This window comes from Marmota flaviventris, chromosome 18, assembly GCF_047511675.1.
Source record: "Marmota flaviventris isolate mMarFla1 chromosome 18, mMarFla1.hap1, whole genome shotgun sequence".
NCBI lineage: Eukaryota > Metazoa > Chordata > Mammalia > Rodentia > Sciuridae > Marmota > Marmota flaviventris.
Window position 1 is genome coordinate 36553362 of NC_092515.1, and position 27328 is coordinate 36580689.

Sequence of the window (27328 nt, forward strand, 5' to 3'; positions counted from 1 at the left end):
TTTACTAGCCTTTTCTAATAATTACCCTTCAAAACTTGACCATGGTAGTTTGAGAGAAGCCTTTAAGTATAGGGGGGTTGTCAGCTTATGGTAGGGAGTCCAAGTTTTCCAATATTCTGGAAATTTTTTCACTTGAAAGCCGGAATGTTGTCTTTTTGGTAACAAATATGTCAGTTCATTTCCTTGGAATGATAGGCTCACTTGGTTCATTTTGGAGAAAAAAGACTGCCAGAGATCCAAATCTGAATCCCCACTGTTTTTTCTGTCTTTCAAGTGTTCTTTCAAGTGGTGTCCTATGAGAAAAGGGGTGGCTCAGCAGCACCCCAGCCACCCCATCACCTCTAACCCGGAAGTGTCTTGCTTCCCATTCCATCCTATAGATAGATGCTGGGCGTGAACTCCAGGGTGGAGACACTTAAAGACTCGTCGTTTCTTTTACTTCAACAAGAGCATCCTTCAGTAAAACTCATATTTGCTTCACTGTTTTATTTAGGTACCAGGGATTGAACCCAGGGACACTTAACCGCCGAGCCACATCCCCCGCCCTTTTTAATTTTTTGAGACAGAGTCTCTGTAAGTTGCTCAGGGCCTTTCTAAGTTGCCCAGGCTGGCTCTGAACCTGCAGTCCTCCTGCCCCAGCCTCCCACGCTGCTGGGACTACAGGCGTCACCACCACTCACGGCTTTTTCTCAGTGGCAGGAGGTAGTTCCACCCGTGGCCTTGCTTCCTGCTGAGGGGCCCACTTGTTCGTCAGTGTGGCTGCTGCAGATATTAGCACCGTAGAAAGGCAAACCACATCTTAGAATTGTTGTGAAAACAGTTTCCAGCTCATAGACTCCCCCAAAAGAACCTCAGAGACCTCCCCAAAGCACCACAGACCACCCTTTGGAAGCCACGGATCTAGCTAGCTCCTTCTTTGTGCGCTTGGTCCATGGAGACTCGGGGTCCCAAGAGCCAGCCAGAGGCAGAGCATGACCAGAAGCCCAAGACTTCCAAAATCCAGGGAGCAAGGCAATCCACTCCTTTCCCAACAGAAACAGTAGCTGGTCACCCAAATGAATGGCAGGGAACCGACATCCAGTGGAGGGGTGAGGGGACGGCAAGGGGTGTCAGTGAGTGATCCGGCAGAGACTCCAATCAGCCCAACCCGCCAGCCCTGGCCTGGCCCCGCCTCCTGTGTGGACTTGAGCAGCGTCCTTTCTCCTCCATAATTGGGCTGCTAATCTCTCCCAGCCGAGGCAGCCCTAATTAAACTATTCACCATCGTCACTTTGTGTTCTGAAGAGATGAGGTTGGCCATTGTTACTTTTCTTTCCCTTTGACTAAGCTCTCTGTGGGTAATTTCATTCTGTCCTTGTTCATTTCTTAGAAATTTAGTCTATCCAATTTTAGTTCTTTTCTCCTATCTTAGTACCCTGGGCTCAGAAGTGAGGAGGGTGAGGGCATCATGGATTTGGAAATTTCTGTCCCATTCACCTCGGAGTTTATTTGTGTCCTCATAATGCCTGCTTAGTGGCTCAGCTGTTCGCTGAGCCCCCATCTCGGTGCCCAAGAGGCCTGACAGGCAGGTCTGGACCAACCAAGGGGAGAGGGCACCAAGAGGAAGAGGTGTCTCAGGAGGCTGTCCCAAAAGGGTGACGATTGGAGCTTTGGACATGTAGTATCCCCAGTCCATACTCGGGGACCTTGAGTATGGTGACAGCAGAACACTACTGCCCTGAGAGCCCAGGGCAGTCTAATGTGACTAATGTGACGGGCAGCCCCTCCAGCTGCAGCTCTGCCCTGCACTGCTTCACCCTGGCACCTCCTTCCAGGCCTTCCGGCCACTCTGTACAGATACTAATGGGGTCCGAGTGCCCCTCGGGAGCTATGCTCTGCCAGCAGCCTCTGCACACCCTGAGCAGGTAGGAAGCCCCGGGAGCACAGGGAGGCTGTGTGTCCTGGGCATTTGCTCTGTGAGGCTCCACGGGGAAGTTGTCCCACCATTGGAGCTGCTGTGCAACAGACCACCAAGCTGCCTCACAAGGGTGGAGTGCACAAACACACTCGTAACCAGCAGCCTGGTGGAGATGTGGTCTGTGCCACACCCCTGGGACATCTGTGCGCAGGCAGGATGGCTGTTCTTGGTTTATTGTCTAAGGGACACTGGACCTCCAAGCCCCACCATTGTCCTTGACTTTACTGATGGCTGGAAGAACATCTGGCACCTTCCAGGGCCCACTACTGCCCAGCAAGGCTCTCAGCTCGGCTATAGGTCTCTGTCCATCTCCCTTTAATTCCTTCCTTACCTCCTCAAGGGCCCCCAGGGAAGACCAGTGCCTGGGTCATACCCTGGCTTCTGTGCACGGCTGACTGGTAGCCACCGTCTATTACATATAATCTTCATGTCCCCAACCCTGACAAGTGCTTCTTCCTGAGGCCCAGACCCGGTGGCCCCCAGAGGAGCCCTCCCAGGCTTCACAGTTGATATGCCTGTTGCCTCCAGTAGACCACAGGCTTGGGCAGGGCACTGCCTACCGGCTGCCCTGGCTGCCTCTACTGAATTCAGGCCAGGGCCAGGGCCAGGGCCAGGGCCAGAGGTGGGAAGCCACACCAATTGCAGGGACTGATAGGTGGTTTCTCAGAGGAACTTTTAGACATAAAGTTAGGAATGAATGACTGGGCCTCAGGGGGCTCAGTCCACAGTCCCCCAGCCCTGATCTGGAAGATAGACAGTAAGCAGGAGAAGTTTCTCTGTAGGGAAAGCTGCTCCCAGGCAATTGGAAGTCCCCAGGCTTCTGACTGTTCCTGAAGGTAGGACCATGAACCTACCCTTTGCCTCCAGGAGGCAGCCTGGCCCCGAGCAGGGAAGGCTCTCGAAGGGCTGAGGACAAAGCCCAGGCTGGAGACCTCAGGAAAGGCTTCCATCACAAGGCCACAGGCCCCTGTCAGAGTTGGCACCACGGGCAGAGGGAGGGGAAGCCCTTCTCCCCTGTGTTCAAGGAACAGACTAGTGGGCTGGGGAGATTTGGACAGCGTGTTCCCTTTAGGCCAAATCTGAAAACTCCGAAGACCAAGACCCCACCCCTGCCTGCCACATGGTAGGTGGACAGTGGATAAATGAATAGGGGGGTGAGGGGTGAGCAGGAAATGGGAGGACGAATGGTGGGAGCCTAGAGAGAGAGAAGAGAGGCCAGGAGGGATGATTAAGGGATGGACGGACGGACGGGAGAGGGCAGGGAGGGGCGGAGGAGGGTGGCACTGAGCACAGGGATGAACAAGGAGGGCTGGATGAACATGGCCAGCTGGTGGCTCAGTGTGTGGGTGCTGAGGCTGGAGGGGGTGGCCGGGCTCGAGAGGATGGAGTGCTGTGCAGGGTGAGTGGAGAGCTGGCCAAGGCAGGGTGGCCGGGCTCTAGAGGATGGAGGGGGAAGCAGGGTGAGCAGCGGCGCCCAGGCCTCAGTTCTGGTGCAGGGTCTTTTGGGAGAACCAGGAACGTTTCCTTCATTAAAGCAGATGATGGACCCACAGGTCCCGCAGCCCCAGAGGCCCTGTGACAGCATGCTGTAGGCACGGACCTTGCTCAGACTCCTCAGCCCAAGTAAGGAGTGAGCCCCAAGCAGGCTTGGCACCTGGCCATGGAACCGCACCCGGTTTTGGCACCACCAGAGCACAAATGGCCACATCCAGTACCACCACTGCCCCCCACTGTTCTGAAGCCCAAAGGCAGAGTCGAAGGGAAGGGGCTCCCCTGTTTGTGAGGGAGAACATGTCTACATTTCTGCAAAGGTCCAGGTCTGGGCCAGGTGGGTCTGGCAGTTGCCAAGGACCCAGACTGTCCTTACCGCCCTCTTCCACTGACTGGGTTTGCAGCGCCCAAGCAGGGCCTTCAGCAGGGGGTCTCTGCCCCTTCCCCCTGAGGATCTAGTCATCATCCCAAAGACCCACCTGGTCCTCAGCTCTGCATGTCCCTCTCTGGTTGGCCTATGCTCTCCTGCCCTCTGCTGGGTTCAGGGACAACTGCAGCACAGGGGCCAAGGTGGGGCCAATGGAGTTTTCCCTGCAAGGGAAAAGGGTGTGTGTGTGTGTGTGTGTGTGTGTGTGTGTGTGTGTGTGTTCCTCTCACTCTTTACTTGGCCACAAAGATTAGATGAAGGAAAACTCTGCACAATCTAAAGCAGCTCCTCAGATGAAGGGGTTATTATTATAATTACTGTGATTATTGTTATCAGGATTATCATGCTTGCCTGGAAAGTCCTGGACAAAGCAGGCTTATTTTCTGTCAGCTTGTTGTTTGTGTCTGAGGCGCTTCATCTTTGCTCATAATAACTAACATTTGCAAGGCTCTTTCATGTCACAAAGCTGTGTCACATCCTCAGCGCATTTCATCTGCACAAACAGCCCTGTGCAGTGGGGGCTGAGAGAGAGCGGAGGCTCTGAGTGGCCAGCGGTCTGTCCTCCGCCACCAGCTGAACAGGAGCAGAGGCAGGGTTTAAACCCGGGTCACTCGACTGAAGATCCCCTTTGATTCCCCTGCCATATTCTTAGCATCTCATCTCTTGAGAGGGAAACGGTCTTTTTTGATCCTCTAACTGCAAGTTTGTTTGCTGCTGACATTTGTGCAAAAGTCTATATTGCCCTAAAGAGAAGAGAAAGGTTTTGAAGACCAAGTGTTAAAAGTTCAATTTGCCCTCCCAGTTTCAGATAGCAAAAACGCCAGGCACTTCCAAGCCCCTGCAGTGTCTGGTGTGGAAGTGAAAACCTGACTAATGCAAACTCCTCTTGGTGAGCACCCCCACCCTGGGGTACAGCACAGACAGGCGTCAGCTGCATCCGAGATGCTAGAGCCAGGGAAGTGGTTGCAGGAGTCTGTCCACGTTCAGACAGGTGGGAGCCAGGGTAGGGTGTGGGCAAGGCCCACACTGGGCCTTAGATGGGTTCTAGCTCCAGGGTCCAGCTGGCTGTCTGGAGACAGCTCTGCGGAGTGCACCCCTCTCTGCTGGATGCCAATGGGCTGTCCCACTGGCTAGCACCTGGATCTTGGTGCTGCTTCCCATGCACACACATGATTTGCCCTCAGAGGCACATGTTCTTGTGTCAGGAAGCCTCTAGCTTGTGTACCATTGTAAGGGACCCTCTATGTGCTGCCAGTTCAGGGGCACTGCTATCCCACCACCACCCTAGGCAGACTGCCCTCCAGCAGTGGCCCAAGGCAGCCCATTTGTAGAGGGGTGCCCTGGGCCTGGCTCCAGCTGCCCCTTCCTCTTCCTGCCCACCACTTTCCCAGCTGTTAGTGGGCAGAGTACATGGGCTTGCAAAAGGGGTTCTTCAGAGTCCTGGGGTCCCCCAAAAGGGCCTCATCGTCACCAGAGCAGTGCAGGCGTTTTATATGTCCACATTTTGGGGAAGATATCAGTTAACCAGAAAAGTTACACTGTTCATAATGAAGAAGAATGCCAGTATTGTTTTTCAGCCATTGACATGGTAAAAAGAATCCCTCAGGGGCTGCAGCTGGGGCTCAGGGGTAGAGCGCTCGCCTAGCATGTGTGAGGCACTGGGTTCATTCTCAGCACCAGGTATAAATGAAATAAAGATACATTGACTACTAAAAAAAAAATATTTAAAAAAAGAAAGAATCCCACAAGTGACCTTGACGATCACAACTCCTCCCAGCTCCCTGACCCTGAACCCTGAAGAATGGCTCCTTCCAGCTGTCGACATTTGGTGGACAGTCCCAGCCGTGCGTTCGCCTCTTTGCCTCTGGGGCCCCTGGCAGCTCAAGAATGGGGCAGGAGGAGGTGCTTGTCCACTGGGTGGGCACCTACACAGCTGCATGCCTGTGCTGAGGGCTCCCTTGATCACCAGGACAGCCCTGGGAAGAAGGTAAGGGTGGCAGCAAGGACACAGCCTCTGAAAGGCTAATGTCTCTGCTCACATGGAGCCAGACCTGCGGCCCCGTCTGGGTGGCTCCTGAGTCTGTGGCCTGAAGCCCGCAGACGGCCACATGCCCAAGGAGGGAGGCCATTGGAAGAGACTCCTCAGAGGGTGTGGGGTGGCCTGAGAACTGGACATTAAAACATGGGCACACCCAGCAGGCCAGGAATGATGGGGATGGGGCCTCTGGCAGTAACGGCCAGACCTACCCTGCCTAAGCCTGTACATAGAAGAGCAGTCCTGTTTGGCTCCCACTGAGAGGGCCCGTCCCTTTCTCTCTGCAGCTCGGCTTCAGGACAATAGAGGCAGTGGTGGAGAGAGGGCCCACTTCTGCATGCACCCAGTGGACACGCTGTCCAGAAACGCCCCTCAGGACTATCTACTGAGCCCTCCCGTACTCTCTAGTGTCTACTTGTGGCCAGAGCCCATGACATGTCTGTGCCAGTCCTATGAGAACGAGGGGCTGCTCACACAGGAAACAGAAAAGTGTAGGCATAAGGCCCAGGGTGTGGCACAGTAAGAGAGGAGGGGACTCGATGCCAGAGGAACTCTGTGGGCTGCGGTGACAGGAGGAAACCTTGAGGTTAGCCTTGGCAGATAGGAGGTGCAATAGTCAGGAGTATTTGTGGTGCAGTTACCAAAATAACCAACCAAAATGAACAGCATATCCTCAACTAGATTTTTAAAATTAGGGGATTGACTGACTCAAGTAACCAGAAAGCCCAGATGCCCATGTGACCTTAGGCATAGCTGGATCCAGGCGTTAACATGTTATTGTGACTCTGAGGGCTCCCTCGCTTATTTCTGCTTTCCTCAGTAATGTCTCCATACGAGATGGGTCCTCCTTTGAGAATCTCTTTGCTAAGTTTTTACAAATGTCTTGGGGCTGGTTGGGGTGGTGGAACTGGTTGTTTGTCTAATTTGACAACTACGGCTTCTTTGTCTGCCCAAAGTGTTCCCAGGCCAGCAGGATGGATTGGCTAGCCCTAGAGAGGGTCTCGCACCCAGACCTCTCAGACTGGCTCAGGGAAGGGTGTTTTCCTTCAGGGAACCTGGGGCTCTGCGCCAGAACACCAGGGGCTGGAAGCCTCCTGGGGGAGAGGACAGTGCTTGGCACGGAAGGCATTGGGCAGAGAGAAGGGGCTGCAGCTGACGCTGCCCCTGACGTGTTTCCTGCAGCCCTGGGTGGGGGCATGCAGCTGGCTTTCTAGAAACTCCAGCGGTCCCCTCACAGAACCTCCAGGGGTCACACTCATGTTACTGTCTGACCAGATAATATAACAAATCACCACAGACTGGGGAGATGAAACAACAGAAATGTTTTTCTCAGCTGTAGAGGCTGGGAAGTCCAAAAAAGATGAAGGTGTAAGCAGATTCTCTGCCTGGGGAATCCTGGTTCACAGACAGCTCTCTTTGTGCTGTGTCCTCACGTGGGGAAGGGTGAGGGTCTCTCTGGGGCCTCCTATAAGGTCCCATTCATGAGGCTTCACCTTCATGCTCCAGCCACACACAGAGGCCCAACTCTCAAAGCCTCACCCCAGCAGTTAGGAGGTCAATCCGGCCCAACCTTGTCTGAGATGCAGGTCCAGGGCTGTTGGCGGTAAGCCATGCCGGATATCAAAACACCACAGATCCCACATCCCACAAGCTTTCTGAGCACCAACTATGTACAAAGCACCCTGCGAGACCCAAGGTAACCTGGGAATTAGGAGACTAGCGCTGCCCTGAGGAATGGGCATATAGCACCAGCCGCGACAGGGAATGGCAGTGCGTGGAGGGAGAGACCATCCAGGGAGGTGACATCTGAGATGGGGCGAGGCAGAGAAAGGTGTTCTGCTCAAATGGAGAGCCTGGGGTGGCATTAGCAGTTTACTTGGGGAATGGAAAGAAGGACTGTGTGGCTGGGAGGGAGAGGGTGCAGAGAGGTAGGCAGGAGCTCTGTGGGCCATGGTGAAGAATTTGGAGTTGAGGGATGATGGGAACTATTCTAAGAGCTTCAACAGGGACAGTTGTCGTATCCACTCAGATTAGGTCTGACTGTGAATACTGGAGACCCTGAAAATATGTGAAAAAATAGTGGCTTAAATAAGACACAATTTTATTTTTAAGTGTGTGTGTGTGTGGTTTTTTTTAAACCAAACACTTAAAATAGTGTTAGCATGACTCCAGATGGTATGGAGTTTCCACAAGGCTTTTAAGGACCTACGCTGTTTTTAGATCACTGTGTCACTGTCCCTAGGTTGAGGACCTTGTCTTCATGATTTAAGTTGGCTACAAGTGCTCCAGCCATCTCATAAGTTCTGGGCATTGGGAGAGATGAAGCAAGAGGAAAAAGCTGCCCCTTCTCTTTAAAATGACATTTCCAGAGACCTCCCTGGACTTCCGCTGACCTCTCATTGTGGATAACTTATCATGTGATCATAACTGCAATAAAATTGGGAAACAGAGTCTCGTAGTTGGATGCGATTATACCCAGATTTTTTTAAAAAAATATTGGGGCTGGGCACAGTGATGCACACCTATAATCCTAGCAACTTGGGTTGAAGCAGGAGGATCACGAGTTCAGCCAGCCTCAGCAACTTAGCAAGGCCTTAAGCAACTTAGTGAGAAACTAAAAACATAAAGGGCTGCGGATGTGGCTCAGTGGTAGAGCGCCCCTGGGTTCAATTCCCAGTACTTAAAAAAAGAAAAAAAATATTGGGTTCTTTTTCTAAAGGAGAAGGGGAGCCGTGATGTTGAGAGGAGACTAATGGCCTCCCACTGTGTGGGACACAGACAGGAAACAGGCAACGGGAGGGAGCAGTGAAACCAGCAGAGCTCCTGGTCCGGGTCTGAGCAGTTGGGGCGATGGCAACGCTGTCTGTATAGTGACCTGGGGAAGGCACAGAGGGAGCAGGAAAGGGGGCAAAGACCGGGGCTGTCACTCCCAGGCCTCTCCTGCCCTGCACACCTCCAGGAAGCTGGGAGGCAGACTCCACCCTGGGCTGCCCACTGGAGGGTCACAGGAGACGCCTTGGCCAGTGTTCCCTGAGCTGGAGGAGAACACACCCCATTGCAGTGGGGATCACAGAGTTCCAGGTCAGACCTGGAGGATCAGATGGGGAAGGACAAAGGCTTCACAGGAGATCCACAGTTCACTTGTCACCTCTGGAGTGTCCCATGTGGCCTTGACGGGGTGGCATGGCTCTCATTGCACTTAGATTGCATCAGGACCTTCTTACCCAGCAGAGGTCTTGCCTGGCCTGCCCCATTGCCCCTGAACCCTGACCTGTTCCCTCTCACTCATTGCACAGATCTGGGACACTCCCCTCACTGACTGTGGGTGCCTGCCAGGAGCACCCAGGGCTCAGGCCCAGCTCTCCAGGACCGGTCCTGATCCCAGGCTTCCTTGGTGAGCAGCCCTTCCTGTCAGGGCCACTGTGTTTGGTACATTGTCCCCAAGACACTGTATCTGGATTAGCACGGTGGGCTGCCCTTCCAGCCTCCACTCCAATGGCACCTCCCTTCCCAGGGCAGAGCTACCAAAAGTTTCCCATCACCCTTCGGCAGTGGTCAGGCTCTGACATGAAAATAGCTACTTAGCCAGACAGCTCTATTCTGCAAGTCTCCAAGAAGGCTTTGGCCCCACCAGCCTTTTGTACAGAATCTTTTATTGGTCACCAACCTTTCCAGGTGCTGACCTCATTTTCTTTGTTTCTCCCACCCCAAAGAACACCTTGGGGATGTGTAGCACCTCCCACTCACTTCCTAAGCCACCCTGGGCTGGGCTGTCTCTCTCCTCTAGCTTCACGGGCGGGTTGGGTTGAAAGGGCCTGCAGCAGGGTAATTAATTCTCTGATGATCATAATGCACCCATGGACAGAGCAACCCTACTCTTGAGAGCCCATGAGGTCAGGGAGATGTGGGCCTGTCACACCCCACTCCCAGCCCAGCAGGGGCTCAGTGCCACTGTGAGTTCCAGGGCATGTGCAGGCTAAAATGGGGAAAGGCAACTGGAAGATGGGACCCGGGAGCACAGGGCACTGACCCCAGCCCAGGAGCCCAGGTGGACCTCCTTGGGGCCCACTTTAGCCTATACCCACCCTTGGACCTGCCCCCCAATGCTATGCTTCTTACCCACTAGGACAAACTTGCTGGGCATGGTGGCACATGCCTGTAATCCCAGCATTTGGGGAGGATAAAGCAGGAGGGATTACAGGTTCAAAGCCAGCCTCGGCAATTAGCAAGACCTTGAGCAACTTAATGAGACCCCATCTCAAAATAAAAAAAAAAAAAATGGGCTGGGGATGTGGCTCAGTGGTTAAGTGCCCCTGGGTTCAATCCCTGGTAATAAACTTGCCCTGTTTTTTGTTTTTTGTTTTTTTAAGTGGGTGTGTCCACAGAGTCACTGGGGACCTATGTCCCCCAACCCATGGAAAAACCTCTAAGAATACAGATAATAGGAAGAAGCAGGAAAATGTCAAGGTATTCAGGCCCTCAGGGCTGGGCCCTCTCACCCTTTCTGTGGCCCCTTAGGAGCAGTTTCTGGCACTTGCACACAGAAGGCCTGACTTTTTATTTTATTTATTTATTTTTATTTATTTATTCACTTATTTATTTATTGGCACCAGGGATTGAACTCAGGGGTACCCGACCACTTAGCCCCATCCATCCCCAGCCCATTTTGTATTTTCTTTAGAGACAGGATCTCACTGAGTTGCTTAGTGCCTCATGTTTGCCGAGGCTGGCTTTGAACTAGCAATCCTCTTGCCTCAGCCTCCCAAGCCGCTGGAATTACAGGTGTGTGCTACCCCACCCGGCTCAGAAGGCCTGACTTTGACTACTGCCAGTGCCTGCTGCATTCACTAGCTGCAACCATAGCCATGCCATGGGACAAGGCTCCCCTAAACTCAGCTGCTTAGCTTGGTCAAGGCCCAGAAATCAGGGAACTCAACTGTGCCCAGGCATCCCAAGTCCTCTTCCTGGGAGGAATGAGAATCCAGGAATATCCATGGTGTTATGGTCTGGCTCCCGATTGTACCAAAAGCTCCTGTGTTGAATGAAGGCTTGGTCCCCAAACAATGGCACCAGTGGGAGGTGGTGGTGCAGCCTCAAGAGGCGGGGCCCGGTGGGAGGCGGGGCCCGGTGGGAGGCGGGGCCTGGTGAGAGGCGGGGCCTAGAGGGAGGCCAGTTGAGCAGCTTTGCTTACCATGTCCTGCTTCCGCCATGCGCGGCCTCCACACAGGCCCAGAGTGGTTTGGCCAAGCGGCCATGGACTGAAGCCTCTAAAACTGTGAGCCAAAATCAGTCTTTTCTCCTTTTAAATCATTTATCGCAGGTATTTTGTCACAGTGATGGAAAGCTGTGACAGAGGCCAGGGGAGCAGCAGAAGCACTCAAGGCCTCCTAGGGATTAGGGATCTACACACTGCCACCCTCACTGTATTCTGTGGGCCAAAGCAAGTCCTATAGCCACCAAGCCCGGAAAGCAGGACATACATCCTGAGTCCAGGGAGCAGCAGTGGTTATGCAGGGCAGGGGGCGCAGACAGGGGAGCATGAAGAATCAGCCTCTTCACGTGGCTCCCACAGCTCCTCGAGGCAAACTGTAAAGTGCTACCTGCGTGTGCAAGGAAGGTGGTGGTGACAGCGCCATCCTATGACTTCTCCAAGAGCCTTCTGAGTCCTCCGAGAACACTGCACTCCTGGTCTTGATGTCACGTGTACTTGATTATGGTCTTTGAAAACGGGTGACCCCCATTTGGTACCCTAGGTGAGGGGAAGTGGGGAGAAACCTATGAATTATGCAGTGCTTTTTCTGTAGTTCCAAGAGAGTCTCAGCCTACGAAAAGGTGTGTGCCTTAAGCAGACTCTGCTCACCCCCTCAGACCAGGAGGGAGGAAGCAGAGAGGGCGAGCACTCCCAGGCTCCCAGCTCGGCCCTGTACCCTCCCAGGTATAAGCAGGTCTGGGCTTCTCCCAGTCACCACAGATCATAGATGTAAAAAAAGATTATTAATATCAAATTTAAACTTAAGAGCCTATGTTCCGAGGTGTAGTTGGCATGAGAACTCTGCATTAACTTAAAACCAACCCCTCTGGTCCCTCACCACTAGGGTGCAGCCCCCCTGGGGCCCAGCCCCTCAGCCAACCAGGAAATCTTCTCCAAGAGAGACGGTGCTCCACTGGGGTAGGAAATAAAGGAATTACAATTTTAGCCAAGGGCATTGTTTTTTAAACTTTTTCCCCCAAAACAAATGCTGAGCAAAAGCCCAGTTTTCAAAGCAGAACTTCTGAGTTGAGTGGCAGAGCGGACAGAGCCCCCTTCTCCCCAACTGCTCAGGCAGGGTGGCTTGCTGCATTAGAACCTGGTTGAGGTGGAAGGCTCCAGACAGGTGTGTGTCCTGAGGTACAGGGCACTCAGAGCCGCCCACTGCCCCGAGCTGGCCAGGTCCCTGGTCTGGGTAGAATCCCATCAAGGACTCAGAACCCTGTGTCCCTCTTTCCTCACAGGCCGATGCCAAGATGGTGTGTGACGTGGTGAGTCGTATGGAAGACACTGAGCCCTTCTCTGCAGAGCTGCTTTCCGCTATGATACGACTCTGGGGCGACTCAGGGATCCAAGAGTGCTTCAACCGGTCTCGGGAGTATCAGCTCAACGATTCTGCCAAATAGTGAGTGTCCTGGGCTGGTGGAAGGCCTAGAGCTGCCTGAGGCCCACGTGGAAGGGGTGGGACCCCGTGGGGCAAGGAGGGTTCACACTGAGGTCCACCTGCGGTGAGATGCCTTACATTTAAATGTGAATTGCAGCCCCTATACGATTTACTAGGGTTATTTAAAAAAAAAAAAAAAACAGTCTGGACAAGAAGAAAAAAAAGTGTCTCTTTTAAATCCAAGCCCTTGACCACTATCTTATCTGTTTTCAGCCAACTTTCTTAACCAGCTTCTCCCCCTCCTTAATGTTGCAACAGAAAAGGGAAAGAAAAGTAGAAAGATTCCAAAAGTGCAAGATGAGGAAGGGGCCAAGAGACAACCAAACAGGAAATGCCCCCAGAGCTGGGGCCTTGACCCTGCTGGTCCTGGACAAGTGCTTCCCTCCTGACTGAAGGTCCCAAGGTCACAGGGATGAGCCCTGACCTCCTAAATAAAAGTCACCATCTATATAGGCAGAAGACCATTTGTTTTGTTTTAAAGAAAACAATTTATTTTTAGGGCTGGGGAGGTAGCTCAGAGGTAGTAGAGTGCCTGGTTCAATCCCCAGCACCACAAATGAAACAAAAATAATGAACTTTCCATTCTTCTAACTTTAAAATTATTTAAAATAAGGAAGAAGTAACTCCATCCAATAAATAGAAAAGGCAATCAAATGGATCCTTTAATATTGTGTTCCAAAAAGTGAGGAGAAAGAATGGGAGGAGGGAGAGGTAGAGGAGAGGAAGTGGAATGTGGACACTGGTGCAGGCCAGTGCAGGAGACAAGGGGCCGAGGGCCTGGCCGCTGAGCTGGGTCACTTTAAAGATGTGCTCGCTGGTCATGTGCCCGTGGCCCCTGGAGGGGAGCACCAGGAGACACGGAGTCCACCCCACTTCTGCAGTCTGGTGCTCAGGATTTCAGGAGGAGCTGGCCACAGAGAGCCCTGGGCTTTATTTAATCACTATCTGAGGACACATGTGCTATCACCTGATCTGACTTGGTCACTGTCACCAGTGCTTCACAGCTGGGACCATTTTGCCCTCTGGGGACACTCGGTAATATATGGAGGCATTTTTTTATTGTATCACTTGGGTGGTGCTCCTGGCACCCAGTGAAACACCCTACAGTGCACAGGACAGCCCACAACAAAGAATTCTCTGACCTGAAATGCCAACAGTACCGAGATAAAAACCCTGACACTGATGGGCCAGGTAGGACCATGGAACAGCATGTTCCAGGGGACACCAGATATTTCCATCGACCGTGATGGCAGCTGGCAGTCCAGGAACTCGAGTGGGGTCAGACTGTCTTCCTGCTTCTGCACACCTAGATTGTCTGCAGGGAAAATCCTGAAACCCTGCAAGACGCAGGTGGGGCCACCAGGTGCAGGCGTGTGAGCTTAAATCCCAGACCCAGAGCCTCCCAGAGCCCCACAGGGGCCAGGAGAGGATGCTTTCAGCCACACCCCTCAGGCCCACCCTTTTGGTCCTCAAAGCCAGAGAGACCCACCTTTCTCCCTGCTTGGGCCAGTTCCAAGGCCTTCCCCCTGCTGCCAGCCAGACCCCAGGGACCCTCAGGGCCAGCTGGCCCCAGTCTGTTTTCCGTTAGCTCATCGAATCCTGCTCATCACTTAAATTTTTGCCCATTCTATTAAATGTAAAATGAATCCGAGCTAGACGTGGTGGTGCACTCCTGTGATCCCAAGGACTCCGGAGGCTGAGGCAGGAGGTTCACAAGCTCAAAGCCAGCCTCAGCAACCTAACAAGGCCCTCAGCAATTTAGTGAGACCTTGTCCCAAAAAATAAAAAGGGCTAGAGCACTCTGGAGCATCTGGAGCACTCTCCGATGTGGTTAAGCGCCCTGGTTCCATCCCTGATACAAAAAGAAAGAAAAAAAAAGCTGGACCTATAGCTCAGTGGGAGGATACCGCCGAGCTCAGCTTCCAGCACCCATAAATAAGCAAATAAAGCCCACTGCAAAGATATTGTTTAACCATAGGATGTAAGGTGAGAAATCTCCCCTTCCCAGTCCTGTCCCTTCTGCTTTTAACCATTCCATTTCCTCCTCCCGTGGTGTTCATGAAATCTTGATCCTCCAACTTTAAATAGTACTTCCTGACTCTGAAACCTGGCACACTCAGCTCACCTTCCTTCCTTCCACCTCTCTCCACCGCCGCCTCCAGTTTTTTTGCTAGTTAAAGGATTATTTTTAGCTCTTCTGGTGGTTGCCACTGTAACTTTAAATAAGAAAATCGAGTCAGTGTTTGTCAACCCCTCACCAAGTAAGCTAAGGAAATGCGCCTTCCCCTGCTCTTCTCTCTCTGGTCCCGACCTCTCTCCAAAAGTGTCACTGCCAAGGTGTATGGCTTTGACATTTTCCCCCTTGGCTCTTCTGTGCTTTCTCTCTGGAAGAGGGCTCCTCAGCAGGGAAAAAAGGGGACAAACAGACTGTCAGGTCAGAAAGCCCTTAAATACCTCTTGGTCCAGGGCTGGGTTGTCTTAGCAGTTTAGTCTTTTCAAAAAGTCTTGGGCCCGATGTGTAAAATAAAACAATTTGTTGTGGCAGAAAAGAGAGGGAAGGCTGCTAACACTTCACACTGCCCAGTTCCAGAATGTGCCCTTGACACCCTAAGGCCCCAGTCACTGGGCATCCCAAGCCCTTCCCTTTACAAGTCAAGGCCCAGGGTCTAGAGGGAAGGGATGAGGTCTGGGGTCACTCGGCTCCTGAGCTGACCCCTGCTTTCTGGGCCTGGCCCAGGCCTCGGAGTAAGCAGATCCCAGAGACCCAGGAACCTGCTCAGACCCAGCCAGGGCCTGGGGAAGAGTTCTGTAGCCTCACAGATCTGGGTCCCCACTGAGTCGCCCACGTGCTATGACAGACGCTCCCCTGGCTTCTCTCCTAGACCCCCTCCACCATACCCCTCCAGCTTCCCCCCAGACCAACCCCTCACAGGCAGGACATGGCTCTTGGCTCCCTGTGCCCTGTCCCCAGGCTGCTTCTGCCAGCACCTGTTCAGTCTGCTCCCAGCCTCCTTGCCATGTCCCTTCAGACCACTCCTGCCCAACTCTCCTGGATGCCCAAGCTCCCACCTTGAACCTGACAAGTCCTGGTGCCAGGTGACCTTCTCCGGTGCCTAGTTGTTTTAAACTCCTCACGCACCTGGAGAACTCTCGTATGGCGCTCACCGGGTCTTCCCTCCCTTTGGACTTCTGCCTCCTTGGTGTCTGTCTGAACTCACATTAGCATGAGGGGGCGGGGGCGCGTCCTGGCCCCACCTCCTCCAAAGGCCACTGGCCTCCTTGTCCCTCCCACCTGCTATGTCTTCACTCGGCCACAGGGAGGCATCGTTAGCTCTTCCTCTGTGTCCCACACACCCAGAATGTCCCTGGCCACTTCCCGCCCCTCCTCAGACTCCTCCAAGGTGTGAGCTGCCATCACCTGACACCCGGATGGTGGCAGGCCTCCCGCTCCACCTGCCCAAGACAGCACTCCAGCACTTTTTCTGGGGCCCAAGTCCTCACCACAGTGTGAGGGCCTGACTCCTGCTACTGCCACCGGGCTCACCCGCCACCTGCTCCCACCTGTGTGCTTCCTGCCTCACCACTCCTGGCCCTGAAACCTTCCCAGCCTGCGCCCCAGGCAGTCCCCTGGGCCCACTGGCCCCTTACTCTCCTGTCTCCATTCTCTGAGAGACCTTCCCCAACCGTCCTGCAAGGCCTCCCTGACCAGTCACCCGATTGCTCTGACTGCCCCCTCTCTCCTCGTCCTCTTCTCTCTCTCCCCCCCATCCTCCCCCCTTCCCCCCCCACATACACACACACACACACACACACACACACACACGCACACGCATCAGAGCGCAGGCTTCAGGCAGGAGGATCTGTGTCGGTGTTGGCCTCTGTCACTATCGCCCCCAGCTCTCAGGCAGTAGGACACTTGGCAGGTGTACACTCTGGCCCTCCCCACCCGCTGCCCACGTATCCATGGCCACCTCCCCTCTGAGACCCCCACACAGAGAGAAACCAGGAGCCAGGTTGTGTGGCTGTGTCCAAAGATTTGCCTGGCTGGGGTAAGGAGGCCAAGACCAGGGGCTCCCTGGCCTGGGGCCCAGCTGCAGATGACAGCAGGGACATCCAGACTAGCACACCTTTAAGCAAAGGCTGTGGGATGGGGAGTGGGCACAGGGGGACATCTACAAAGGGGTCGAGAGGGGCTCCTCTGGCTGAAAGCAGAGCCTTCCAGATACCCACCAGCCTGGCAAGGAGGCCGTGGGGCCAGAGCTCAGCGACCTGCCCTGAAGCCTTACCCACAGTAGCCCTGGTTGACCTTCCACAGAGAGCCCAGTAGGCTCAGGGAGGAGGCAATGGGGAGAGCCCCGAGGCCAAAGACGCCGTCCCAGGAGGGCCCGCCACCATCTGACCCTGAGGACCCTGAGCACCTCTCTTCTAAGAGCCTCAAATGGGAAGAGACACACAAACCCCTGGTAAATGAGAAGGAGTACAGAAGGGCAGGGATGCTCAGGGCCTCGTGGGGCACCACTGAGTGAGAACTGAGAGTGAACTGTGGAGGCTGGTGTCTGGACTCCCCTGTGTCCAGGCCCTACCTGTGTTGAGTTTTCTAATCTATAAAACAGTATGTCTGACCCAGGAAGGTTCAGGATGAATCATGATCCCATGCAAAGAATAGAATGCTCACTTTTGGGGGGCTGGGGGTTGGTGTTGAACCCAGGCCTCGTGTGTGCTGGGGAAGGCTGTCCCTCTGAGCTACACACCAGCCCCTTTGGCTTTTTAGTTTGAGACAGAGTCTCACTCATTTGCCCAGGCGGCCTCAAACCTGCAATCCTTCTGCCTCAGCCTCTCAAATAGCTGATATCACAGGTGTGCACCACCATGCCTGGTGCCTTCATTATTTTTTAAATTAAGAAATGACAAGGTGACCCCGAAAACCTGGTAGTCCTCTCTACAAGGCTTGTCAGTGTGCCTGGAGCTGTGTGCACACCCCCTTGGGTCTGAATTAGAAGCTTGTTGGGATTGTAAGCCCAGGAGCATAAGCTTCTCTTGCTTGGTTGTCCCCACATCCCCAACTGGCCGCCATGGTTACCTTCAATGGGCACGGGTTGATGCTGGACTCTGAAAGTGGGTGACCCAGTGAGCCCTGAGCAGTGCCCAGGTGGAGGGTCTATGGTGCCTTGTGTGTTGCCATCCCCAGCTACCTAGACAGCCTGGATCGGATTGGGGCCGGCGACTACCAGCCCACCGAGCAGGACATCCTCCGAACCAGGGTCAAAACCACCGGCATCGTAGAAACCCACTTCACATTCAAGAACCTCCACTTCAGGTGAGGCCCAGGAGACAGCCAGACCCTGGTGAGGGTGGCAGAGTGACAGGAGATGCCCGGGCTCTCAACCTCATCTCACCAGTACAGCCAGAGAGCTCCCAGCCTGGGGACACTTTCACACTGGGACAGGCACTTAGGAACCAGAAGCGGCAGGCCTATGCGCTTATTTTTGCCAGGTTCAAGGCTGGGTTGAGCAGGGGGCCTACCTGGGAGGAGGGGGGTCCTGGAATGGGTCTATGAGGAAAAGGAGGATTTGGATGGAAAAGGAGAGGAAAACTGTCCCTAAGGTAATTACTAGAGGGCCAGATGGTGGGGACTAGGGGTAGGTAAGCCCAAGGGATGTCTGTGAGACCCAAGAACTCACTTAACCTCAGAGGTAGAGGCTTTTAGAGAGCAGCGGACCCCCTCTCCTAGAACATATTGGGGACTGAGGCCTGAGAGAAGCAAGTTTTCCCCAAGGCACAGACCCAGGGGCTGGGACCCAAGGGCTCTGAGTCTCTTTGAACGGGCCCTGAGGTGTAAGGCCCTGCGGGAGGGTCCTTTCCCTGGGGGACCTCGGTGCACTGAGGACTGGCCGCCTGTCCTGCCCCGCCTTCCAGGTGTGGTTTCTGGGTGTCAAATGGAACAAGAAGAGAGGCCAGGAGGGAAGGGAGGGCCGGGACCTCAGGCTGGTGGACAGCTGCAAGGTCCTGTTTCTGGCCTCCTGCCATTCCTGTGCAGCCAGAGGGATTGAGCCTCTATCCAGGCTCCTGGGCCATAGGCAGCCCCTCTGCAAGTCTGTGGGAGCCTGCTGGGCACCCAGCATGCAGTAGTGCCCTCTGAGAGGCCTCCAGTCTCCTCCGTGTCCCCTACTTACCCCTGAAGCCCTGGCCAGCAGTCAGATGCTGAGGGGCTACAGGTGGGGAGGTGGGGTCCACAGGAGGCAGGAAGAGAATGAGACCCTCGCTCGTTTCCTTGTTCTCCACTGGCCCTGATCTGTGCCTGCAGTTGCTCTCTTCTGTCTGGACCATTTCTGTCCCTGCAGGGCCAGGTCACCCCCTCTGCAGCTGTTTGACAGTCAGCTTCCCGGGTCCGGGAGGCTGCAGGGCTCCTTGCTCATCAGTTAGGATGTGACGCTGACTTTAGATTTCCAAGACCTGCCCACCAGCCTGCAGCCTCCTCCCACAGCCTCAGGCCCTGGGGGATGCAGTCTGAGGGGCGGCCAGAGCTCCCCTCAGACTGCTGTGGAGCGACAGTGCAGAGCAGAGGCCGGTCAGACCCAGCCACCCTGCACTCACACTCACAGCAGGAGCTGGGCACATCCTTAAGCTCCTGGTGCCCACTTTTCCCACCCACAAAGCAGGTGACAATTCCTCCTGTCTCCTGTCTGGGCAGGCTTTCCGTTTGTCCACAGCATACCGGCAGAAAGGAAGAGCATGTCAGTGTTCCAAGGGAGGGAGGCTCCCTGGGGCATTTTCTGGGCCCCTTAGTGATTCTTCAGGTGCAAGGGCAGGTCTTTAGGTCACTCCACGTGAGCACAGCTTGGTCCTGGGAGAGGCTCAAGGGGCAGTGATGGCTGCCACCAGCCCCAGGGATGGCAGTGGTCTGTCGGTCATCACCTGGAGTGAGGACCTCTCGTGGGGCCCTGAGAGGCCACTGAGCTGGACCACCAGGCGCCCCACCTGCCTGGACCTCACCGCCCATCAGCTCCTGTCTTCCTGGCAGGCTGTTCGACGTCGGGGGCCAGCGATCTGAACGCAAGAAGTGGATCCACTGCTTCGAGGACGTCACGGCCATCATCTTCTGTGTCGCACTCAGCGGCTATGACCAGGTGCTCCACGAAGACGAAACCACGGTGAGTCGGCTGGGCCCACTGGGCAGGGGCAGCACTTGGGCTGGCCACCCAGCCTGAGGAGACACTGAAAGGGCTGACTGCAGGACAGGCCAGCCCTGGAGCACTGGGGGCCTCCGTTGCCGCCGGCTCTGGGGACCTCTGGTGGGTGGGTCAGGCTGGCTCGCTCTCAGTCCGTGTTGCCAGGGAAGATGCCTCGGGAGTTCAGCTCTGCAAAGAGAGCACAGGGGCTGGGTGCAAACCGACCACAAAGAGCTCAGCAGAACTTGCGTCCTGGGCAGCAATGCGCCTTCAGTAAACTCAGCAGAGTCAGGGGGCCATCAGGCCAGAACAGGATCAAGCAAATCCTTAAAAGTCAGGGTTCGGCCAAGCGAGCACGCATTCACAGCAGAACTAGTCTCCCCGCCCTCTGGGCTTTGACCAGGGTGCTGCACGAAGGGGTGTGGCTGGCAGGCTGAGCAGGGCAGTGGGTGGAGGCACGCTGGTGGGTAACAACAGGTGTGGCTTTGGCTCCGTCTGCGTCGGTGGGATGCTGTCCCTGCGCCACATTCATTCTGGGCCTCGGGTTTTGGCCTTTGAGAACTGCCCCCCACTGCAGAGGGGACAGTCACCTGGAGAGTGTCTGCAGCCGTCCCCAGGGCCGGTCCTAGGTCTGCTAGCATCGCGTTGCTGCTGAATTGAGGCAGCTCCTCTCTGCCTTGGTCACTGTTTCCTATAAAGAGGGGACAGTGACGGACCCTGGCTTGGGGAGGCTGCTAGGCATGGATGGAGTGATCCATGGCAGTACTGGAACTGTTCTGGGCACAGCAGCACCAAGCTGGTGGTCGTATTGTCCCTGGCGATGGCCCTGGGCCAGGTGGCCCCATGGCTACAGCCCAAGGACAGGGGCCTGCCAGACTCTTCTGCGTGGGGAACCCAGTGGGGCCTTGGGGCAGGGCCCGTGGGCTGGGGACTCACTCCCCAGCCTCTGTCCTTCACTCTGAGTCTTTCGAGGACAGTGCTGGGGGTTTGAGGAGGGGCTGTCAGGCTGGGCCTCGACCTTTGTGTCCCTGTTTCCTCGTCAGCCAAGCCCTGCTGGTCCCACAGAGCTGCTGTGAAGACAGGATGGGTTTGGGGGTGTGGTGCTATGGCAGGAGGGTGCCACCTGGAGGGGCTCACACAGACTGGTGGAGCCAAAGCCACCAGCTGAGAAGGTGATCTGGACCCGCACCTTGTGTCACTTGCCCTGGGCTGGGTTTCAGCTGTGTCATTCTCAGTGACCTTTGCAGGCAGGGGTGTTGAGGAGGCACCAACCTCGTCCTGACCCTGAATGTAGGGCAGGGGCAGACATGCCCTGGGTGCCCTAGGGCCACAGGCACAGTGACCACCCGAAGCCCAAGACAGCTCCTGGCAATGTGTGCCTCAGGGTGACTGTCCCAGCGCATCCTTAACTGCTCCATGGGTTGACCCTGTGCTATGAGAGCAACGGTTCACTGTCCCCTTGGCTAGTCCGTGGTCTGAGCTTGGCTTGGTTCGCCTTTTCTCCTGGCCACACATGGGAGTGGATGCTGCCTCCAGCCATCGGTGGCGAGGAGAGGGAGAGCTGGAGGCTGCAGGGCAGGTGGGCCCTTCCCACAGAAGTATGGCCTCTCCCTTGACCTGCCCTGCCAGACCTCAGACGGCTCAGGCTCAGGCCTAGGCCATCAGCCATGGGTGGTCTGGGTGGCCCCAGCAACCACAGGCACCGAGCTCCATGGCCCTTGGATCTCCAGGAATAAGAGGGCTGAGTGGTGCCCAGCCGGCCTCCCCATGAACTCCTCACCTGCCCTGGTGGCAGAGCAGGCCCTGTCCTGGACCCTTCCCTTCTCTTCCCTGCCTCACCGTTCCTCTCACCCCTTCCCTCATCTCCACTGCTCTCTGCACAAGCCAGGAGCAGAGGACCTTGGGGAAGAAAAGTATATGGGCCAGAGTCAGGACGGGGATGTTCCTCGGGCCCTTCCCTCTCCAAGACTGGCCACTGACACCGCCCAGGGAAGGACAGCAGCCCCCAGGGAATGGGGTCGGCGTTTCAACTCAAAAGCAGCCCATTGCCACAGCGGCACCGCGAGGAACGTAGTTGCTGCAGAACTCAGCAGTTGGTGGGCAGAGGTGGGCAGCCGGGCGTTCAGTGGATATGGTCCAGGGCCTGGCACCGCCTGTCCACTGCGTGATCAGGGTCTTGCCCCAGGCTCCCTGGGCCGCTTCTAAAAATGGCAGTGATGGTCGACTGAAATTGTGGGCAGCTGTGGGGACCCCTGGGCTGAAAGCTGGGTGCTGGCACCCAGAGTCATCTCTGGGGATGACCCTTGCTGCTCCTGCACCCAGATGCTGTGGCCAGAGGGCAAGTCGTTGCACGTGGGTGCTCCACCCCAGAGGCAGGATGCAGGCACCAGGGACCGAGTCCTCGGCCTCAGCCTTTCTCTCTGGTCACCCCTGTGCTTCCCTCTGGCCGGGGCGAGAGTTGGGCTGCCCAAGACAGAGGTGCCTGCAGGCAGCTCCTGGAGCAAAAGCCAGGAGGACCTTGGGGCTAGTGACTGCCACCCACCGGACTGGTCACCCTGCCCGCCGCACCCTGGGACCCCGAGGGCTCATCCTGTCCTCGTACCAGCTCTCAGCACCACACACCAAGCCGCGGGCTGCCACAACCTCTACTGTCACCACCGCCTACCAGGGCCTTATCTTGCCAAACCAAGGCCAAACCATGAGCCGATTCTGAGAGACCCTTCGAGCCCGGCAGGTATGAAGCGCCTCCCTCCAATCGAAGCCATCAACTAAGAGTTGAAAGCAGCAGTCTGTCAGGGAACCGCGGGGTGACTTTGCTGTGAACACCACCGGCCCACCTCACCCACACCCCTCCCGGGGCCACTGGCTCAAGTCAGCCTCCTGCCCCAGCCTCCCTCTGCAGCCATGCTGTCCCCAGCCTGACGCCTTGGCTTCTGTGAGCCTGCGCGGGGCCTCAGCACAGACTGCCCTGGACCTCCAGGCTCTGAGACTGGCCAGTGTTTTCCTTTTTCCCCATTTTCTCTCGTGGTTGCTGCTGGGATTTCCTCTTCCGCTCGGTCGAAATCTGTTTGGCTGTTTCATCTGGGGTTCCTCTGGCCCCTCTGCTGAGAAACCAGTCCCAACCACCTGTTCTCCCAGAGCCTCCCCGGGCTCCCCATGGCCTGGCCAACTGCCCAAATCACCACCAACCCAGGCCACAGCAAGATCACCCCCAAGACGCTGTCCCCCTGGTGTCTGCTTCCAACTCTGGATTAATTCGAGGCTGTCTTGGTCCTCGGTTAATGTCACCCAACTGAATGCGTGCACCCTCCCGACCTCGCTGGCGGAACGATGAGACCCAGACCCGTAGAGAAGCTGCATGACCTGCCGTGCCTTGTGGGCGGCTGCCGCGGCATGCGGCCCCACCCTCCGCGTGCATGGTGCATGTCCTCTCCCGGCTAGAGTTTCTCCAGTGACCTCGTGGCCCCCCCCAGGCCAGCTCCCCGTGGAAGGGGACAGTATTCCCCATGAGTCCCTGCTCCGCCCCACCCTGCCTGTACGTGGAATGAAGCAGGGACACATCTCGTTTGTCCTCGTGGGCCCTCCTGTCTCTGTCCCCGGTGGTGCGTTCAACCGCGTTGGTGGACCTTCCCTTTGCTTGTCGCGCTGTGTCGTGGCCGTGGTGGGTCAGGGCCTGGACTGCCACCCCTCACCCGGCTCTCCGCTCTGTTGCAGAACCGCATGCACGAGTCCCTGAAGCTGTTCGACAGCATCTGCAACAACAAGTGGTTCACAGACACGTCCATCATCCTGTTTCTCAACAAGAAGGACATATTTGAAGAGAAAATCAGGAAGTCCCCGCTGACCATCTGCTTTCCTGAATATACAGGTGAAGACCCTCCCCAGGACAGCAGGGGCCTGGGGGCTACAGGGACTGCCACGGGAGCAGGCCCCTCTCACTGCTGTGCAGGTGCCCTAGGCTCCACCACCAAGAGCCCAGCCCGGCACCTGCCCTCCCGCCAAGCAGCCCTCAGGGCGGGGGTCCTGGCTGGCATGTCCAGCCCTGCGATCCCAACAACCTCGACCGTAAACAGAGGTTGTATACACAGAGGGAACAATGAGATGACAACGTGTGACAGGCCAGAGCTCGGACTCAGGCAGCCTGAGGTCCAGCTCAGCTGCTCAGTCACATGACCTTGCTGAGCCTCCATGTCTGTGAGATGGGGTGACCGCGACAGCTTCCTCCCTCACCGCCACTGTGAGGGTGCAGTGAGCTCGTGGCACGGAGCCCAGCCTGGCGGGCATGCGCTGTGGGCTCACTGCCGTCTTGCTCGGACCATGAGGTTATCGTGGTGACAAGCATCCCAGCAGCACCTCCCACACAGGGTAGCTACAAGGTTCAAATGGCCTAGTGAGTGTGACAGAGCCTGGCAAGCAGCAGGACCCTGGCCATCCTGTAGAGAGTTCTGGGGACAAGAGGATGGCCATCAGTGCTGAGATGGACTTTGCTGACCCTGAGAAGCTGGGCAGCCAGGAGGGCAGTCTAAGCAAAGCCCCTGGGCTGCGATGAGGTTGGCCGCCCCCATCAGGTGGCAGTAGGATGACAGCAGGTCCCCAGGGTACCCTGGTGCTCATCGGTTCCTCCCAGATACCCAGGCCAGGGAGTGAGAGAAGTGGTGACCCCTTAGCCTAGTCACCCTCGGGCCTGGAGAGCACAGAGTTGGGGCGGGCAGAGCCCCAGCAGGGTGGGTCTGTGGGCCGTGCCTGGGGCTGGGCAGGCGGGGCAGCTTTCTACCTCCTGCCTGCCACTGGCACCCCACCCATAGGTCAGGCACATCCAGCCAGAGATGGGCAGGGCTTAGCATACTCCTACACACCTGCCCTAAGTGACCACGGCTAGTGTCCTGTGGGGCAATAGAAGCAGACATGGTAGGTCGGCTACCAAGACAGTTTGGAGCTGGGGTAAAGAAGGAGGGAGTGTACCCCTAACCAAAGGAGTCCGAGAGTTACCTGCTGTCCCAAGGACCCTCCCCTCACCCCAGCCCAAGTGTGGTAGTCCCTCAAGGCCAGGCCTTGTGGCCTTCATGCCTGGGCCTGAGTGACTAGGACCTTCCCCCAGGCATGCCACTCCAGCTTTGCACTGGCCTGATTGCGTTTCCTCACCACCCATGCCTTTGCCGGGGGTCACAGCCTGGCTGTTCTAAGAGGTTGTGGGGCTTCAGAAAAAGACAAGGTCTTGCGTTCCTGTTCCTCCCCAAGCCTGCAGCTGGGCTCACCTGGAACCAGAACAATATGGTTCCAGGTGAGGAAGACAGTAAGGGTGCTCCAGGTGTCTTACTCCCCCGAGAGCGAAGCCAGAAGAAGGAGGTGGGCAGGGAAAAGGGGAAACAGGTCAGGAGACTCACGATCGCCAAGCAGACCGCAGGCCAGCCTTGCCCAGCATCTGGTGTGCGAGCTGCAGGTTCACAGAGAGGGCACACCTACCTAGACCGCACTTTCAAACCTCTGTGTTCCTGGCCATGGTAACATGTGAAGTTTGCGTCAGGATTCGGTGGGTGCATTGTAAAAGGAAGACAAAGTTCCCTGGGGCAGTGTCCCCCTTAGTGCAGGCAGTCGCTGGGAGACTTCAGCTTTTGTTTCTTTCGTGACCTACACTGGACTCGAACCACTGACCTGTTGATGAACCAACCCCTCAGGACCCCACCCAGCAGCCTGTCCTTCCTGCTTGTCTTTGAGAGGCTCCTGGCATCTTCTCCGCGGCCCCCTGCCTGACAGTCACACCGGCTGCCCAGGGGCCATCCACACGGGGCAGTGCCTCCCCTCATGCCCACTGCCTGTTTCTTCCTGCAGGCCCCAGCGCCTTCACGGAAGCTGTGGCGTACATCCAGGCCCAGTACGAGAGCAAGAACAAGTCGACGCACAAGGAGATCTACACCCACGTCACCTGCGCCACTGACACCAACAACATCCAGTTTGTCTTTGATGCCGTGACGGACGTCATCATCGCCAAAAACCTACGGGGTTGTGGACTCTACTGAGCCCCAGCCTCCTGCCAGGCTGCCCACGCCCTACCCAGACCGCACCCACTCCTCCCCTGGAGCCAGAGCTCTGCCACCTCTCAGGCCACTCTTTGCACTGAGGAAGAAGAACCCAGAAGCTGGCGCCAGGGGTGGAGGCGGGAGCACCCTGTCACCCACACCACCGCTCCCAGTGGATATATGGTGACAGGGGCTGGTGGGGTGCTGAGTGATGCAAGGCTGGTGACCACCACGCCACCACCTGAGTGCTGCTCACTGGCCTCTGCTTCGTCTCATAGTGTTTTATTCGAGGCTGGCAGAGCTGGGAGGGGGGGACTGAGCCGCCATTGGCCCAGAATGGGCATGTCCTTACTCCATGACTCATGCCGGAGTCCTGGGGCCTCTTCTCATCATCAGGACGGCCCTGAGGCAGGGTGCTGGCAAGTTTGTGGGGTAATAGAAGCCATCCCTCAGCTTTGCCTGGGGTCTCTTGTCGAGGGCTGCTCCACCACCAAAAGCCAGGGTGGGACCGGGCATGTGGGTGTGGGGCTCAGGCCTGGCGAGTGCCTCCCCCTCCCTCAGGCCTCAGCCCTCCCCCTCTGGGCATCCTCCCTTGCCCATTGCCCTCCCCAGATCCCTAATCCAACCTTTACTGAGACCGACCAACCGCCTGTAGTGGCCAATGGTGGGAGGGGTCAAGGCCTGCACCTGGCAGGAGTTCGGGAAGAGGACAGAGGTGGGGAGAAGTGCAGGGGACAGCCACCTGCTTGGTCCAGTTCCCAGCTCAGCTGCTCCAGGGTGAGTGGATGTGCTTTTCTTGTCCTGGTTGCAGTGAGTCCAGCTTGATGGCAGGGACAGGCTAGGGCCTTTGAACTGGGGTTTTTGAAGGCATAGAGGCCCAGGGGAGGTCTGGGCCAGGCCTCTGTGGCCAGTGCCCACTTTGGTCCACCTTAGTCAAGAAATCAGGGAGCCCTTGGTGACCTCCCAGCCTCAGGGGAAGAGGAGAGCTGGTGGGTGGAACCGACACCCTGGAGTGGCACTCTTGGGAGCTCAGGCCAGCTCGAACACATCCTGCCCTCCCTGCTCCAAAGGGAGGGTCCAGGATCCCTTGGCGACTTTGCTGCAGAGACCCCTGAGCAGAAGGGGCTGGGGTGCTTCTGTGTCCTGGCCCTGTCTAGGGCAGTGAGCACACCTCCCTCGCACTCCGGCACCTCCAGTCAGCTGACCCCACAGCCAGCAGCCCAGGAGGCCTGTTCACTTGTGTGGCGGACTGTGCCCAGGGACCAGGCGGACCCCAGGAGGGCAAGGGCTGCCTCTTGAGGGCCTCTGCTTCCCTCCTTGAGCCCTGTGTCCTCCCAGCCTCACACAGTGTGGCTCATCCGGGCCAGGCAGGAGCCTGAACTCCCCTGGGGCTGCCCAGGAACCAGGAAGAGCCCCAGGCCCATGGCTCTGGGCTCGTTGGTTTCAGCAGGCACAGAGCTGCAGGTGGTGCAGGGAGATGGGGACTTCCCTCTTGCCAAAAGCTGACAGAGACAGGGCCTCCAGCAGAGCCCTTCCCTGC

General features: G+C 56.3%; 1 protein-coding gene across 1 annotated transcript in view; it reads left to right on the forward strand.

Moving 5' to 3' along the window:
• The window catches only part of Gnao1 (G protein subunit alpha o1), a 141324-nt gene extending 115124 nt beyond the window's left edge, over nt 1-26200 (forward strand). Inside the window, exons 4-8 of the mRNA XM_027939208.2 lie at nt 12403-12563; nt 17791-17919; nt 19624-19753; nt 23486-23639; nt 25601-26200. Coding sequence (XP_027795009.1) covers nt 12403-12563; nt 17791-17919; nt 19624-19753; nt 23486-23639; nt 25601-25788 — 762 coding nt within the window. The 3' untranslated portion in view covers nt 25789-26200. The remainder of the gene's footprint in view (nt 1-12402; nt 12564-17790; nt 17920-19623; nt 19754-23485; nt 23640-25600) is intronic.
• The last annotated feature ends 1128 nt before the right edge of the window (nt 26201-27328 follow it).